At 43.6% G+C, this 18,595-nt stretch overlaps 1 protein-coding gene across 1 annotated transcript in view; it reads right to left on the reverse strand.

Annotated features, from left to right (window-relative positions):
• The window catches only part of LOC126199100 (cytochrome P450 6k1-like), a 202,178-nt gene that overhangs the window by 51,886 nt on the left and 131,697 nt on the right, over positions 1-18,595 (reverse strand). Inside the window, exon 6 of the mRNA XM_049935850.1 lies at positions 1,552-1,764. Within this exon, the coding sequence (XP_049791807.1) occupies positions 1,552-1,764 (213 nt within the window). The remainder of the gene's footprint in view (positions 1-1,551; positions 1,765-18,595) is intronic.

Raw genomic sequence — 18,595 nt, forward strand, 5'->3', positions numbered from 1 at the left:
GTCCCAAAGAAGAAGACAGTTGGTGTAAATATAACAAAGGATTGCTAACTGGTGAAGTGTACACTCATAAGCATAGTCTGCCTCATGCAATAATGGAGGTGATAAAACCTATTTTCAGAGACTTAGCAGCACCTCAACTGTTGAAAAAGTGTATTCACGGAAAAACTCAAAACCCCAATGAAAGTGTAAATAGTGTTATATGGTCGAGAATCCCCAAGACTGTATTTGTTGGAATAGAAACACTTCACTTTGGTGTGTATGATGCTGTTGCGACTTTCAATGATGGCAACATTGTAAGGTGCAAGGTATTTAGAAATATGGGAATGAAGATAGGTTCTAACATGGTACGAGCGATGCTTGATTTAGACAAGGAACACCTTCGGGCTGCAGACAGGGCTGTAAAGAGTCTAGAAATACAAGCAAGAGTAAACAGGAGGAGGAACAAGAGGAAGCTGGAGGAGGAGTTTGCAGAGGATGAAGATAATCCATCCTATGGACCTGGAATGCACTAAAAAGTTAATCCAATCTTTGTCGCTCGATTCCCAAAACTTTTATTTTCTCATACTAATTACATGTTTTCTAAGGATCTTCCAAACATATTTGTTTCAAACTTTCAGTAAATGCTACACAGTACCTTCTGCATAATTTAACACAGCCTTTTTCCAAAAAACTGTATATTTTTGAATATATAAATAAAAAATTGCAAAAAAATGTGAATTTTCATTACAATTGAAAAAAAATCATCTTTAATAACTGAACTAAAATTTTGTAAAATCCCTATGTTAAGTTGTAGCCCATATTCCAATAAATAATATGTAAAAAGTTCAACTTCCTACCTCAAATACTTTGTGAGGAAAGATGTAATTTATAAGCGTTATTTTAACATTGCAAGTATAGGGCGTTCCGGAGCCTTAAAAACAATTTCTGATAGACAAGGCAATGAGTGGAATGTTGTCTATTTAAACAATTTATGGGATAAAGGACGGTGTATGGAATATAGTTTATTTATGTATTTATTTAAATTATTTGGCAGGAAATTGATTACAGTATATGGAATATTGTTTGTGCCTTCTTGTATAAAGAAGAAACAGTAGAGGCTTCAGTATCGACCCCTGAGGCAGTCCTCACTTAACTATGCCTCACTGGGACTGCACGTCGTAGCCATTCTCAGTACTTTGGAAAACAACTTTCTGCTGTCTTAAATAAGAGGTGAACCAGTTGCGAGCTACTCCCCTTATTCCACAATGGTCCATCTTCTGAAGTAATATTTTGTCATCGACACAATGGAACGCCTTAGTTAAATCAAAGAAGACAACTAACACTCGTAACCATTTATTTAATCCGTCTAGGGCCTCACAGAGAAAAGAGAATATAGTATTTTCAGTTGCTAAGCCATTTCTAATACCAAACTGTATATTTGACAGCAAATTGTGTGAATTGAAATGGTCGATCGGTCTCGTATATACAGTGCGTGTGTTACCCTAGTAGAAGTTTACGATACGAACTGCGTTTACACAGCGTTTGAGCGGCTGGGAGGCTGCGCGCGCTCACCTGCGACGACCATGTGCAGGTAGGTCATGGCGGCGATCTGCTGGTAGGAGGGGAGCGGCCCGAGCCGTTCCCTGACCTCGTGCCGCAGGCGCTCCTGCAGCGCCGGGTTGGCAGCCAGCTCGTACAGGCAGCACGTCAGCGTCGTCGCAGACGTCTCGGAGCCCGCCGTCACCAGGATGGACGCCTGCGCCGTGCACAGCTCCAGACCGCCCTCTGCGGGAGGAAAGCGCAGCTCAAACCACGTCTCATAATAAACAACCACGTGCTGTATCCAAGAGGCAGCCCGTACGTTGATGCTACAGGTTTGTGTGGCTAAATCGCTAACCCGGGGCAAAGACAATGCGAAAAAGTACAGTTTCTGAAAGATTCAATTCTTTAGCGAGATTGCATTGATTGGCTAGTTGATTTGTGGGACGGGACCAAACGACGAGGTCATAATCCCATCGGATTAGGGAAGGATGTTGAAGGAAGTCGGCCGCGCACTTTCGAAGGAACCATCCCAGCATTTGCCTGAAGCGATTCAGAGAAATCACGGAAAACGTCAATCGAGATGGCCGGATGCGGGTTTGTACCGTCGTCCTCCCAAATACGAGTCCAGTGTGATAACCACTACGACACCTCGCTCGCTGAGGTTGCACTGCGATGCTTTTAAAAGTTAAAACTGCGCGACAAAAGTGTGAAGCTCCCAGTACAGGAGGAGGAAACGAAATAAAACTTCGCAGGCTAAGACGGTTGTTGTTTTGGTCTTCAGTCCGAAGACTGGTTTGATGCAGCTCTCCATTCTAATGTATTCTGTGCAAGCATTTTCATCTCAGAATAACTGCAGCAATCCGCATCCTTCTGAATTTGCTTATTACATTTATCTATTGATCTCCTTCTACAATTTTACCTCCCCCCTCCCACTTACAATACTATATCGGTGATCCCTTAATGTCCCCAATGTGTCCTATCGATCCATACCTTCTTATAGCCTGGTTCTGCCACAAATTTCTTTTGTCTCCAGTTATTTTCAGTACCTCCTCACTAGTTACGTGATCCACTCATCTACGCTTCAACATTCTTCTGTAGCAGCACATTTCAAAAGCTTCTATTCTCTTCTTGTCTTAACTATTTATCGTCCATGTTCCACTTCCATACGAGGCTACACTCCATACAGATACTTTCAGAAAAAAACTTCCTAACACTTAAATGTATATTCTACCACGCTCTGATCCGTAGCATGCCACTTTTGTTTCTCCTAGTGAGTAGTCCCTACCCAGAGATCAAAATGGGGAACTTTGAAACTTCGTGACAGATTAAAACTGTGTGCCGGACCGAGACTCGAACTCGGGACCTTTGCCTTTCGCGGGCAAGTGCTCTACCAACTGAGCTAGCCAAGCATGACTCACGACCCGTCCTCACAGCTTCAATTCTGCCAGTACCTCGTCTCCTACCTTCCAAACTTCACAGAAGCTCTTCTGCGAACCTTGCAGAACTAGCACTCCTGGAAGAAAGGATATTGCGGAGACAAGGCTTAGCCACAGCCTAGGGAATGTTTCCAGAATTAGATTTTCACTCTGAAGCTGTGAGGATGGGTCGTGAGTCGTGCTTGAGTAGCTCAGTTGGTAGAGCACTTGCCCGCGAAAGGCAAAGGTCCCGAGTTCGAGTCTCGGTCTGGCACACAGTTTTAATCTGTCAGCAAGTTTCATATCAGCGCACACTCATCTGCAGAGTGAAAATCTCATTCTGAAAATGGAGAACTGTTTTACATCCGGAACATTTCACACAAAAGGATACCATCACCATTTAACCATAGAGAGAGCTTTGAGCCTTCTGAAAGAATTACGGTGGTAATTTCTCTGGTTTTCAGCCGTTCTCTGTATCAGCACAGCAAGGCTGTTTTTGTTGATGTTACAAGCAGAGATCAGTTAATCATACACACTGCTGCCCCTGCAACTACTGAAAAGGCTTCTGCCCTTTTTCAGGAATCACAAGTCTGTTCTGGCCTCTCAACAGGTACCCCTCCGTTGTGGTTGCACCTGTCGTACGGCTATCTCTATCGGTGAGTCACACAAGCCACCCCACAAACCGCAGGACCCATGGTTCATGGAGGGTGGAATAAGACGGTATATGATGTTATTTCAGTGATTACAAAAATTCGCAAAGAATTTCGTGGTGGAGGCCCACTTATTAGTATGACGTTGCATCTCCCTCTGGCCTGGATGTATGCTCTTAGTCCATTGGGAATGGTGTCATAAAACAGTTTTACCCTCTCCTCAGCTGGCCCACAGCTGTTGTAGCCAGTACTCAATATCCTTTGTACTGGTACTGGAACAGAGCTGACGTCCGCGCTGGTCCCGCACATGTTCTATCTGGGTACCTTGCTGGTCATGGGTTCAGTGAAACATGTGCCGTTGTGAACGAGCATTATCCTGTTGGAAAATGGCATCATGATGTACTGTCAAATGAGAAATAACAATCAGGATGTCTGTGATGTAGCGTTGTGCTGTTAGAGTTCCCTCTATCCGTTCCAGTTATGATCCAAAGTCTTACCCAAGGTCTCCCGTCACCACGACGCCACGAGCAACACCGCAGGGCTTCTCCAAAACAATGAAAGCATGGTGCCTCTCCCCAGATCTCCACCATATTCACTGACGACGGTCATCCGGCGTATTGTATCGCCGCTATTCAATGATGAAGACGTTGTGACGCCGTTCATCAGCACTCCATGCTTCCGGCCGCACCACTCCAGACGCGGCCGTTTGTGTTGTGTTAATGACACCGTGCCCATAGGACTGTAAGTCCGTCTGCGTCTAGTCTGTGAGCAATGGTGTGGCATGACACAGAAGAATGTTGAAGCGAGTCCATTACTTGTTCTAGGACGACAGGCACAGATGTAAAGCGATTACGATGTGTTTGGGGTACAATAGGGCGATTCTCCCTTGTGATGGTCAGGCATAGTCGACTGGAACCTTGACGAAAAGTGTGTCTGCCCCCATGCTATCATGCAGTGCAAATCCGAACCACTGTCACATCCAAATGCCCCATAAATTTGGATATTACATGATCCAAGGGGAACGGAGACTGGCAGTCAGATCGCTTTCAGTCTGTCAGGTGCTGATAACGCTGTCTCAGACGAGTACACTGCACCCCCTTGTCCTTTACAGTAATCATTCAATGTATGACACTCCTCGCACCCTTTGTAATTATACCCTACCAGGCCTGGTAACATCACTGAACAGGAGCAACACTAATGCACCCTGGTGACCATTCTAGTTCAGGCAGAGAATCGCAACTCTAATTATTTACATATCTGCCGATTGTGTGTATGTATATGAAGCTGCAATAGCGTCCTACCATGTTCTCAGTGCCTGACGTTTTTGGAAGGTAGTGCAGTCGCTCGTTGGTGAGTGAGCTGCGTAAGAGTCTTGTCTTTCTAAAAATATTTGTTCCAATCTCACCAGTCTTTAGTTCTACTTTCATAAAAATGCACATTTATTAGCAAATCGCAGTATTATCGTAATGTACTGAAACATATTTTTAATAGAAATAACATTTTTAGTTACTGGTCGTATGAAGATAAATTAAAATTTGAGACATACTTTCGAAATGCCTTATTGTTATACGAAAAAAAAATTACTTCAAAAATATTAGTCAATCTCTAAAAATAAAAATTATAATTCATCGCCAATACACATATTTTCGTGTGATTAGTAATTAAAAATTAAAATATATAATGTTTATTAAATATTATGATTCAATAATGTAACGAACATTTCCATTTGATAAAAAATATAGAACTTTAATAAAAGTAGGGAAAAAAATAAAAGTTCCTGTCGGTGATATTCGAACGAGCGACTTATGATTACAAAACTTACCCTATGAATCGAAGAGGGCCAGTTCGTAAGGCACCTCGTAAAATTATATCTCGCCTTTTGGCTCAAAGCACGGAATATGTTGTATACTAGAGACAACTTGGACGGTGACGCTGCAGATTTGTGTGTTCAAATCGCTGAACCAAGACAATTCGGCTACGAGCTGTTTCTGAATGATTCACGCCTGTAAGTAGAATCAATAACGATGCTTTGAAGCACTAATGCCGGCCGAAGTGGCCGAGCGGTTAAAGGCGCTACAGTCTGGAACCGCACGACCGCTATGGTCGCAGGTTCGAATCCTGCCTCGGGCATGGATGTGTGTGATGTCCTTAGGTTAGTTAGGGTTCTAAGTTCTAGGGGACTGATGACCACAGCAGTTGAGTCCCATAGTGCTCAGAGCCATTTGAACCATTTGAAGCACTAAATGAGAAAGAATACTAGGCACAAAATATAGGGTAACCTATAGGCATGGAACCACACTTAAGAATCAGATGGATAAATTTTATAAATTATACAAATGTATATTATATAAATTTAATATCAAATGACATGAGATGGGAGAGAAAACCCGAAACGGAAAGATAATTACAGAAGGAAAAACCATAACGTCTTTCGTCTGAGCATAACTTTGTTTATTTTCCATTTGTGAAAGACGTTTGTTCCCTAAAGGTGAGAGAAAGCTGATGGCGTTAACAGAAGCCAAGCGCATCGAGATCCTCCTGATAGAAGGAGAGTGGAATACCTGTTCTAACAACCCTACCACAACAAAGGTCAGCATTTAATAACGATTGTGGTGTTGCTCACGCTGCTAAATACTGCATTTTCGGGCAACAACAGTCATATTATGTGGCAGGTGTCTTAGAGCACAGTTAATAAAGTCATTTCATTAATAATCAAAAAACTAGGCGCTCATCTTTTTGTGTTTCCCACGCTGGTCTCGTCGTGAAATCATGGCTCAATCGTTGAAAATCTAGGTGGATATGATTCCAAGCTCGGATGCAAAGAGGCCTAGGTTTTATTCTGCTATATTCAAAAGTTTTGTAGATGCGCTTCTCAAACCATTCTTGGAGATTAAACCTTTCAAAGTTAGCACAATAGTGATGTAAAAAATATAATCAGCACTCCGAATTTAAGTTACACTTCCTTTTAATTGCTTTTATTGCAATATCACTTCACAATACAAAACATACTTGAAAACATCTTCCTCACATTTTAAAAGCCAACTACAATATGTGTCTTTCCAACATGACGTCCAAGACTTGACTCTTTCAAGGTCCGACTCTCTAACAACTCAACAACTATCGCTTACGCGCCTAAAAATCAGAGTTACAAGTACGTCAAAGATCATAGTGACAAAAGAAAGAATACACATAAGAATAATATCATTGCAATATAAACATATCGATGTATCACAAATGAAATCAAATCTGAATGTTGTCTCAGAAATATGTAAACTACTTTGCAGAAACACAGTAGAATATTACTGGTATCGAGAGGTTCAGGTGAGGTGCCGTAATGGTTGCGTGATTCAAGTACCATTACACTGTGTAGTCGCAGAGAATTTCAGACTACACATTATCCACAGTGCGGTGGAAAAAATTGTCACGAAATATCGTCAACCTGATTTTGTCGCGGGCAAGCCGAAAACTTGACGGTTTAAAACAACCACGGATCTGGCATCAATCATTAAAAGTCCAGAGCTCTGTACCCATCACATCCCTCAGGAATTTGGGTTGAGCCTAACCTGAATAATGAGGATTTTGGTCACACACAAATAGCACTTTTATAAAATGCAAATATTACAGTATCTCTCCTAAAACGATCCAAATCGTCGTTTTTAGTTTGCAGAATAGATGACACGTAAGCTGGACGAAAATCGTCATTTTCCTTATGATGTGCTGTTTACGAACAAAGCTAATTTTTATGTGAACAGACAGCTAAATAGAATCACAGATACTGATCAGATGTGAACTCCTTTCCTTTTGAACAAAACGAGTTGCATCCAAAGAGGTCAAAGGAAAAGGCTTCGCACTCTGTGGGGCGGAAACGGACACGGCAAGAGGATGGAAAACGCAAGAAGCATTTGAGATGTGCATTGGGAAAGAATGGAGAGCATAAGATGGGTGGAAAAAGTGAAAAGATAAGGGTGTTGGAAAGTGTTGGTGAGATGAGGTCTGCTGCAGCTTATAAGAGCAAGGAAAAAGAACTGGATTGGAAATCCGTTGAGACGGAAGTGCTTGCCAAAATACGCTTTGGAAGGTCTAGTTTATGGGAGGAGACTGAGAGGAAAGAGGAGGTACAAGATTATAGACGACACAAAGGGAAGCGGAAATTACTCAGGCCTGAAGAGTATGGCAGAAGACAGGAGAGCATGGAGAGTTACCATGTAAGAACCTGTCTTTGGGCAGAACACTTTTGATGAGTCTGATGATGGTTTCCATCCAAGATGGCAACTTCCAAAGTAGCCGCCATATTGGTAACATAGCGTCACATTTTTCTCACTCTTACGTCTCATACTACTTTACTTTAAATGTGTGTTTCTCCACCTGTTTTGCTTTTAGAAGTTTGAGTCTACACATATGGACCATCTTCTATCTTGATCGATCCCGTCCTATTATTTGCCTTCCGTAAACAATGTCGTACAGGATCCCTGTATAGCGGCACAACATACAACCTGTTGAGGCACTCTCACGACTGACACGTGGACCACTTCTACCTTGACACAAATGCATATATAAATGCCGGCCGCCAGTCGAGTCACAGAATCCGGAAAGCGTCAGCACGATGAAGTAACAAAGTGAAATAACACCAGAGTACGTCCTTTTCCTGAAGGTAACGTGTGTTCAAGTTGTATGTCAACCAAACATGGAGGTTTTTCAGCTGTTAAACAGGAAATTGTATTCTACGAGGAGTTGTTCGTAGACTTCTGGTTCACTTTTCTATATTTCCATTCATGCTCCACAAATCAACGCAAGGCTCGTGATGGATAGTGTGTCGTACTAATTCAATTGTACATGTCGAAAGCGCTCTTTAGTTATCACTTTGGTCTCTGAGTAATACCAATAGGGCAAGTTAGCTAAACTGTTCACATCAGATATTCCTGAACCATAAAGATACCGTAATCGTGTTTTCATGCAGGTAGATCGTGATAAAGTCCTCACTAGCCGACACATACTTTCTTTTCACAGCTTTATTAATTACAGAGACATCGGAACCAACTTTGCTTTCTCAAATGAAACTAAAGCAATGTCCTCTGTTAATATCGTAGTTATAAATGATGGCGCTTACATCTTGAAAAATCAGATTAGTAGTTCCTTAGTGCTTACAATACTTAGAACTTGGGATTTATCTGTTTGGAACATTAAACCGATTGCTGTCTTATACGGAAGTTCGTGTTGTTATATGGAATAGTACCGTTAGGTGGATGGGCGCTCCGTTTCTAGCAGCTAAGACAATCTATTCACAAAAGTCGAGTATTGGAGAAAAGGTTAGTGCAAAATTTATATTAATCTCATTTGGATACATGTGGTTCGACCACAGGTAGGCAAAGGACTTGGCATCTAAGAATGAAGCACAGTTAACTACGGTAACAGTTCTGGTCTCGCTCATGCGAAAGAAAAGTGCATCTCAGCAATTGAATGAAAAATTTTTAAACAAGGGAATTCAGGTACAAAGATTGTTCAATAATAACTTCGCATCATTAGTTTAATGTCCAGAAATACATTTACATTGAAAACATACATCAGCAGATGCAAAAAAAAAAAGATACTTTGCAAAAGAATTTGGTGGTAACACTTTCTTAAAACTGCATTCACAGAGAATGGACAAAAGAATGTGAACACCTGACATATACACAATATTTATTAATTAATAAGATGGTGGGCGACCATTGGCTTTGAGAACAGCTGCAGTTCTCCGCGGAATAGATTCGTAGTGTGTCTGAATAGCTTCCAATGGAATGTTCTCCCATTCTAGTACCAAAATATCTGCCAATTGTTTCAACGATGTTGTAGCTAGAAATCTGTTCCCCACTCTCTGCTCCAAAACTCCCCCTAACGGTTCAATGATGCTGAGTTCTGGCGATTGTGCTCGACAGGGAAAAAGTTTGATGATATTCTGATGCTCCACAGACCGCACCTCAACGTTTATGGCTGTGTGTATGAGCGCATTATGGACATTATGGTCTTGGAATACGGCAGTGTTTGGCAGCAATACGTTCGGCACTCTATTGTTGAGAACGTCGAGGTATTCATCTGTAGCAATCCAGCCAGTGAGGGTAATGATATGTAGGTGTCGCTGAGGACCACGATATACGGTAGCTGCCCAAATCATAAATGACCCTCTCCGACGCTTGGCTTTAGGAAGCAAGCAGGCCGGATCGTAGGCTACTTTTGGGGTTCCCCATACATAAACCTGGCCGTTTGTAGGAAACAATATAAACCATGATTCATTGAACCACGCCACATTCCTCCAGTCACCAAGTGTCTAAGTTTTATGGTCATGGCACCATTCGTTTCGCAGCTTTGCAATGGCTTCCTTTATTAAGGGTTTCGCAGTTGTAGCCCTTCCATGAATGTTCTCTCTCTCTCTTTTTCATCTTTATTATTTTTTAAATATTTTTACTGCGAATACGTCATTTGAGGACCATGTTCCAATCTCATTTCTTCGTTCTTTGTTCTTTTATTTTCTTCCAGTATGCCTTCATCTGTTCACTCGTTTCTTCTTTGTCTTCAGACCATATTAAACCAGCCTTTTTAGCTACCCTGCCTTGGAATCCTTTCATTTTCAGTACCTTTTCCCTAAAGGCTTCTCTGTTGTTTATTGTTCTATTTGTATATTGTTTCTTCCTAAATTCTTTTTTACTTCGTCGACCCAGCCTGTTGTGGACTTGTTATCCCACAAATATTCGAAAATTTTACTAGTTGCTCTACTGTCCTGCATTCGAAATACAGTAGATATCCAGAAAGCACGAGTCTCCTTTTTCTCATTACGTTTGAAATATTTTCTATATTTTGGTATACTTCAGCATTACTTCGTAATTTCCAACCTTTTTCTGCGTTTTGTGGTCCTAATATTCTCCTTATAATTCGCCTTTCTAGTACTTATGATTTATCTATATTATTGTTTAATGCCAGGCATTAGCTTGCATATAGGCATTCTGACTTCACTACTGTGTTGTAATGCCTTATTCTAGCATTTTTGAATAGGCCCTTTTTATTGTCCTCTCCGCTGCTGCAAATATACTAGTTTTATAGGTTAAATACTGTCTTTTGCAACTGCAAAGAAAGTCTCTTAAGACCAGAAGCATGTGGGTTTGTTCTTTATCTTCAGTGGTCACTATAACAATGCGGTTTTGTTTGCTTATATCATGAACAGTTTGCATGCTTTAACTTACTACTGTAAACAATATTACTTCTTATTGTTACTCACGGTTTTTTTTATTTAGTCATTCTTCCTGCTCTTCCCCTTATATGTGTTCGAATTTAGCACACAGCACTAACGCTAAACATATTTACGCTTTTATTTTGTAAAGGATTGCTGTCAGCCGGCCGCTGTGGCCGAACGGTTTTAGGCGCTTCAGTCCGGAACCACGCTACTGCTACGTTCGCAGGTTCGAATCCTGCCTCAGGCATGGATGCGTGTGATGTCCTTAGGTTAGTTAGGTTTAAGTAGTTCTAAGTCTGGGAGACTGACGACCTAAGATGTGAAGTCCCATAGTGCTTAGAGCCATTTGAACCATTTTTTGATTGCTATCACCTCACCATTTCGAAACGACCAAAACAGAAGCCGAACGCATCTCGCAATAGCGAAATAAAACACACGAAATGGCGAGATAACAGTGGTTCTTCACAAAAACATGAATATCGTTAGTATTAGTGAAAGTGAAGAGTGCTAAAATCTGACGCATATGATCAGTGGAAGAACAGGAAAAATGACGGAAACAACAAAAGAACCGTGAGTAACGACAAGAAATAAGACTGTTTATAGTAATCAAATAAAGCACGCGAACTGTTTGTGACCCTAGCAAACAAAATTATAAGAGAAAAGAACAATATTGTTACAGTGACAAATAAAGGTGATTTAGAACAAAGTGAAAGGCGGTTGGTTTTAGTAAGACTCTCATTACAGTTGCAAAAGACGGATATTTAAATTATATAACCTTAGGCTTGTGAAGCTCCTGCCGCACTGTTTTTGTCGACAGAGTATTACTCAAATACGTTTTTAGTTCTGCAGTCACTTTTGCGGTGATAGTTTTGTGTTGTCTGCCTACAATCATTTTTAATGCTCGTCGGTTCTGTCTGTTAACTTCGGCTTTCGTCTAACATTCCTCTTCACTGATGATGTTTCACCATGTTCTGTTTTTTTTTTTTTTTTTTTTTTGCTGTCATTACCGTCGATACTGTCGCTCGTGAAACGTTAAAAAGTTGACCCGTTTTCGCCACAGATGCTCCAGCTAACTACGAATCAACGAGTTGCCCTTTTGGAAGGCTGTGAGATCACGCATTTCACCCATCGCAATGTGTTAACCGTCGCAGAAATACACGTATAATACACTGGAAGGCCGGCCGCGGTGGTCTAGCGGTTCTAGGCGCTCAGTCCGGAACCGCGCGACTGCTACGGTCGCAGGTTCGAATCCTGCCTCGGCCATGGATGTGTGTGATGTCCTTAGGTTAGTTAGGTTTAAGTAGTTCTAAGTTCTAGGGGACTGATGACCACAGATGTTAAGTCCCATAGTGCTCAGAGCCATTTGAGCCAATACACTGGAAGATAAAATCCAAGACTTGGCACGTCAACAGTGCACTGCAGCCGCGCCGCAGAATTTGCACTTTCGCAATGGTGCCAATTTGCAACAAGATATACTATACTGCATGGTGTCCGCCCCCATCCCTCCCCCCAGTATGTCATTAGATGTTCAAAATACTGCTATACTCGTTTGCAGTCGCTGGTGCAAGCACTCCTGGACAGACTAATGAGTTTCCTTCGATGTCATTGCACATGCAATGTTTTTAAATCAGCTTGATTCGCTGGGAATTGTGCACAGACTTCGTCTTCGAGTTTACCTAGAGGAAGAAGTCCAATGGCGTCATATAGGCGCACGTGCAGACCAACTGGAAACCCCTTCACGTCCTATCCAGCGAGCAGGAAAAAGCTCGATAACCTCTTTTCCCAGTCACAACCGACTAGTGTGACAGGCACCCACCGTGCTCGTACAAAATGATGTTGTTTTGCAGTCTTCAGTCCAAAGACTGGTTTGACGCAACTCTCCAAGCTATTCTGTTCATTTCCGAATAAGTACTGCAACTTACATCCGTTTGAACCTAATTACTGTATTCGTCTCTTCGTCTCCCTCTACGATTTTTATCTCCCCCCACCTGCATCCACATTTCCCTCCAACATTGTAGTCACGTTTTGTCACAAATATCGTGTCTCCTCAGTTCTACTCACAAGAGGCAAGTGGAAGTCCCCATCCCCAATCCCCCATCCCCCCCCCCCTCCCGATTTAGCGTGTACGAGGGTCCAGTGGATACCCCGTCAAAAACTGAACACAGATCAAGCACGAAAACAGGAAGAAGGCGTACTGGACTGTGAAAAAAAAAAAAGCGAAATAGAAACAGCGAATGATCCAAGAAGAAGAAGTGCAATATATAGCAGATGAGAAGAGCGTTGGCGTCTTGGTTAGTGTTGGACTGACAAGTGGGCGAGCCGTATTCAAATCTCCATTGTGCCATTTTCTTATTTTTTTATTTTTGTCGCTGTTTGCTTTATTCAAATTTGTGTCTGTGTCGTTGCGTAAAGTCTGTTTGTAACAGCGAGTGACCTATGACAGTTAATTATGCACAACTACCCTCTTAGCAGCTGAGAGGAAGTGGCTCTCGAATGGGAACCGCAAACCCTTGCTGACAAGGCGACAAGTCAACCGGAAAACACGTCTGGTGTGTTGTACACGGCATTAGTGACAGTATGTGTGTTTTATATAATAGGAATCGCCTATCGACGCACCTAATTTGTACGACTGGTAAGTGAGTGAGATATACCTCCTTGTCCGATATAGGTGTTCGTATGAATCACGATCATACAGTTTCTCTGTATGTGTCAAAACTTTTTTTAACGCTTCTGAAGTTGCGTTTTATTTTGGAAGTTCTGACCCTTTAATTCCTTTGTTACAGCGCAGTTCACACCATTTTATTTTTTGTTTTCATTTCCGGGAGACATCTATGTGGTATCTCGCCTACTCTCACTATTCATCACATTTACTTGCGACGGTAACGTATTCTTACCACGTGACTCATATTCTACAGTGTGGTCCATTGATCGTGACCGGGCCAAATATCTCACGAAATAAGCGTCAAACGAAAAAACTACAAAGAACGAAACTTGGCCAGCTTGAAGAGGGAAACCAGATGGCGCTATGGTTGGCCCGCTAGATGGCGCTGACGTAGGTCAAACGGATATCAACTGCTTTTTTAAAAGTAGGAACCCCCATTTTTTATTACATATTCGTGTAGTACGTAAAGAAATATGAATGTTTTAGTTGGACCACTTTTTTCGCTTTGTGATAGATGGCGTTGTAATAGTAAAAAACATATGGCTCACAATTTCAGACGAACAGTTGCTAACAGGTAGGTTTTTTAAATTGTTCCGACTTGGTTATTTCAGTGTTCTGTCAAATGCTTCTTGCGGAATGATATCTCCCATCTCACATCTTCATCATCTACATCCTCTCCCCCCCCCCCCCCCCCTATCACATTGTCATGAAGTTCCTTTGGTTAGAGCCTCTATATTCTCCTTCCATCTTTCAGATTTCCCTTCTTTGTTTAATATTCGTTTCCACAATTGAGTTCTTGATATTCATGCACCTGCTTCTCTTTTCTGCAAAGGGCTTTCCAATTTTCCTGTAGGCGGTACCTATCTTTTCTCTGGTGAAATATGCTTCTAAATCCTTACATTTGTCCTGTAGCCATTCCGTCCTAGCCATTTTGACATTCTGTCAGTCTCATTATTAGACGTTGCATTCCCTTTCGCCTGCTTCATTTACTGTATTTTTATTTTGTATTTTCTCCTTTCATCAAAAAAATTAAGTATCTCTCGTGATATCCTAGTACACTCCTGGAAATGGAAAAAAGAACACATTGACACCGGTGTGTCAGACCCACCATACTTGCTCCGGACACTGCGAGAGGGCTGTACAAGCAATGATCACACGCACGGCACAGCGGACACACCAGGAACCGCGGTGTTGGCCGTCGAATGGCGCTAGCTGCGCAGCATTTGTGCACCGCCGCCGTCAGTGTCAGCCAGTTTGCCGTGGCATACGGAGCTCCATCGCAGTCTTTAACACTGGTAGCATGCCGCGACAGCGTGGACGTGAACCGTATGTGCAGTTGACGGACTTTGAGCGAGGGCGTATAGTGGGCATGCGGGAGGCCGGGTGGACGTACCGCCGAATTGCTCAACACGTGGGGCGTGAGGTCTCCACAGTACATCGATGTTGTCGCCAGTGGTCGGCGGAAGGTGCACGTGCCCGTCGACCTGGGACCGGACCGCAGCGACGCACGGATGCACGCCAAGACCGTAGGATCCTACGCAGTGCCGTAGGGGACCGCACCGCCACTTCCCAGCAAATTAGGGACACTTGCTCCTGGGGTATCGGCGAGGACCATTCGCAACAGTCTCCATGAAGCTGGGCTACGGTCCCGCACAACGTTAGGCCGTCTTCCGCTCACGCCCCAACATCGTGCAGCCCACCTCCAGTGGTGTCGCGACAGGCGTGAATGGAGGGACGAATGGAGACGTGTCGTCTTCAGCGATGAGAGTCGCTTCTGCCTTGGGGCCAATGATGGTCGTATGCGTGTTTGGCGCCGTGCAGGTGAGCGCCACAATCAGGACTGCATACGACCGAGGCACACAGGGCCAACACCCGGCATCATGGTGTGGGGAGCGATCTCCTACACTGGCCGTACACCACTGGTGATCGTCGAGGGGACACTGAATAGTGCACGGAACATCCAAACCGTCATCGAACCCATCGTTCTACCATTCCTAGACCGGCAAGGGAACTTGCTGTTCCAACAGGACAATGCACGTCCGCATGTATCCCGTGCCACCCAACGTGCTCTAGAAGGTGTAAGTCAACTATCCTGGCCAGCAAGATCTCCGGATCTGTCCCCCATTGAGCATGTTTGGGACTGGATGAAGCGTCGTCTCACGCGGTCTGCACGTCCAGCACGAACGCTGGTCCAACTGAGGCGCCAGGTGGAAATGGCATGGCAAGCCGTTCCACAGGACTACATCCAGCATCTCTACGATCGTCTCCATGGGAGAATAGCAGCCTGCATTGCTGCGAAAGGTGGATATACACTGTACTAGTGCCGACATTGTGCATGCTCTGTAGCCTGTGTCTATGTGCCTGTGGTTCTGTCAGTGTGATCATGTGATGTATCTGACCCCAGGAATTTGTCAATAAATTTTCCCCTTCCTGGGACAATGAATTCAGGGTGTTCTTATTTCAATTTCCAGGAGTGTATTTCTACTAGGCCATGTCTTTTCACCTATTTGATCCTCTGCTGCCATCGCTCTTTCTTCTCTCAACGCTACCCATTTGTCTTCTACTATATTCCTTTTGCTTTTCTAGTCAATTATTGCCTAACGCTCCCTCTGAAACTCTCAAGAACCTCTCGTTCTTTCAACTTGTGGAGATCCCATCTCCTTAATTACAGTTTTGCAATTTCTTGATTTTTTAATCTACAGTTCAAAACTAACAAAAGCAAAACGAGTATAATGGAATGTAGTTGAATTATGTCGGGTGATGCTGAGGGAATTAAACTAGGAAATGAGACACTTAAAGTAGTAAAGGAGTTTTGCTATTTGAGGAGCAAAATAACTGATGATGGTCGAAGTAGAGAGGACATGAAATGTAGACTGGCAATGACAAGGAAAGGGTTTCTGAAGAAGAGAAATTTGTTAACATCGAATATAGATTTAAGTGTCAGGAAGTCGTTTCTGAAAGTATTTGTATGGAGTGTAGCCATGTATGGAAGTGAAACATGGACGATAAAGTTTAGACAAGAAGAGAATAGAAGTTTTCGAAATGTAGTACTACAGAAGAATGCTGAAGATTAGATGGGTAGATCACATAACTAATGAGGAGGTATTGAATAGAATTGGGGAGAAGAAGAGTTTGTGGCACAACTTGACAAGAAGAAGGGATCGGTTGGTAGGACATGTTCTGAGGCATCAAGGGATCACCAATTTAGTACTGGAGGGCAACGTGGAGGGTAAAAATCGTAGAGGGAGACCAAGAGATGAATACTGTGGTGTCACCGCCAGACACCACACTTGCTAGGTGGTAGCTTAAATCGGCCGCGGTCCTCTAGTACATGTCGGACCCGCGTGTCGCCACTGTGTTATCGCAGACCGAGCGCCACCACATGGCAGGTCTCGAGAGACTGACTAGAACTCGCCCCAGTAGTACGGACGACCTAGCAAGGCGCAGTTATCCATATCTGGAGAGAGTCTCACTTGTGTTCACCATAGAGATGTACAAGAAGAAATTAAAGATAAGTATATGAGAAGCTCCGTTCTTTTCTTTATAGCTTTTACCACATATCCTGTTTCAGATTTAACGCAAGACGGCGTGAGTTGACGCGTGCCCTATCGGCTACTTCATTGTGGACTGGCTGCTCTTGTCAGTCCACAACATTGGCGACTAGGATTGAAGGATTGTTCTTTTTTCCCTTGCTTTGCTCTGAATTGCTTGTGTCATGGCTTCGCCACAATCTCCGGATGTACTGTCCGAATTTTTTCGCTTGCAGAATCAGCAGACGCAGGCGTTATTGGATGCCCTTGGACAGCTCGTCCAGGGTCAACGTGTGCTGCAACACGATGCGGCAGCCGCCGCTTCATCGCTACCGCAGCCACAACACGCCGTTGCACCGCCCTTCCGTAATTTTGATTCAACCCACGAGTCCTGGCCGGAATGGTCCCGCCAGTTCGGCTTTCATCTCGCCGCCTACAGAATTCAAGGTAATGAGCGGCAGCCGTTTTTGCTTTCTTGTGTCAGTGTGTGCACCTACCGTGTGATAGTGAAATTGTTTCCCCGACGCGACGTAGCAACTCTGTCCTACGAAGAAATTTTGTCGGCGTTAGATGCCTATTTCAAGGAAACAGTAAATGTCGTTGCCTAACGGTATACGTTCTTTCGTACAAAACGTACGGCCGGTCAGACTAATAGGGAGTGGGTTGCGACATTGCAAGGACTTACTAGGGATTGTGAATTTCAGTGTGAATGTGGCCTCCCTTATTCAGATACTATGGGGCGTGATGCAATTGCACAGAACGTTTCTGATGTTCGCATACGGGAACAGATTTTGAAACTAGTTAATCCCTCCCTTCAACAAGTGATAGACATATTGGACAGGCAAGACACACTTGACTTTGCTCAGGACTCGTTTGAAACTTCGCCAGCAGTGTGTAACATTAACCGGCCCGCCGGGCCCGCTCCACGGGACGCTAGGCGGCCCTCGCGCCCGTCAGCGCAGCGGCAGCCTAGCTCGCAAACACGTGCGCCGCGTAAGCAAGCTAATGCAGTGAAATCATGCCCGCGGTGTGCAACTAGACATTCGCGTGAAAATTGCCCGTCACGCCAAGCTATTTGCTTTTACTGTCATAAGAAAGGGCATGTACAAAGTGTTTGCCAGAAAAGGCTTAGATCGGACAATCACAACAATTCCAGGCCCTTTGCTTCGCGCCGGAATCGACCCGAGGACACTCATGCTCGTGGACCTTCGCCCATGGACATTCATGTAGTTCATTCCACCCCGTCCTGTGCCACTTTATCTAACAGTGACTGTGTTCGTCCCACAAAAAGTGTGCGTCGACGTCGCCGGAAATCCCGTACAGTCGCAAGTGCTTCTGTACCTGTATCAGTTCAAATTGCACGTGAACGTCGTTCTTGTCGTCAGCAGGACAATAAACTTTTTGTGGACTTAGACTGTGAAGGCAAAGTGATCCCATTCCAGCTCGATACCGGAGCTGCAGTTTCATTGTTCAATCACGCCACGTACGAACAACTGGGCGCCCCTCCGTTGCGTGCCGCGAATGTTCAGCTCAATAGTTACTCAGGGCAGCGGATACCTGTGTTAGGACAGTGCAGCCTTCTTGCAACTTACAAAGGACAAACAAAACTTGTG

Source organism: Schistocerca nitens, chromosome 8 (assembly GCF_023898315.1).
Source record: "Schistocerca nitens isolate TAMUIC-IGC-003100 chromosome 8, iqSchNite1.1, whole genome shotgun sequence".
NCBI lineage: Eukaryota > Metazoa > Arthropoda > Insecta > Orthoptera > Acrididae > Schistocerca > Schistocerca nitens.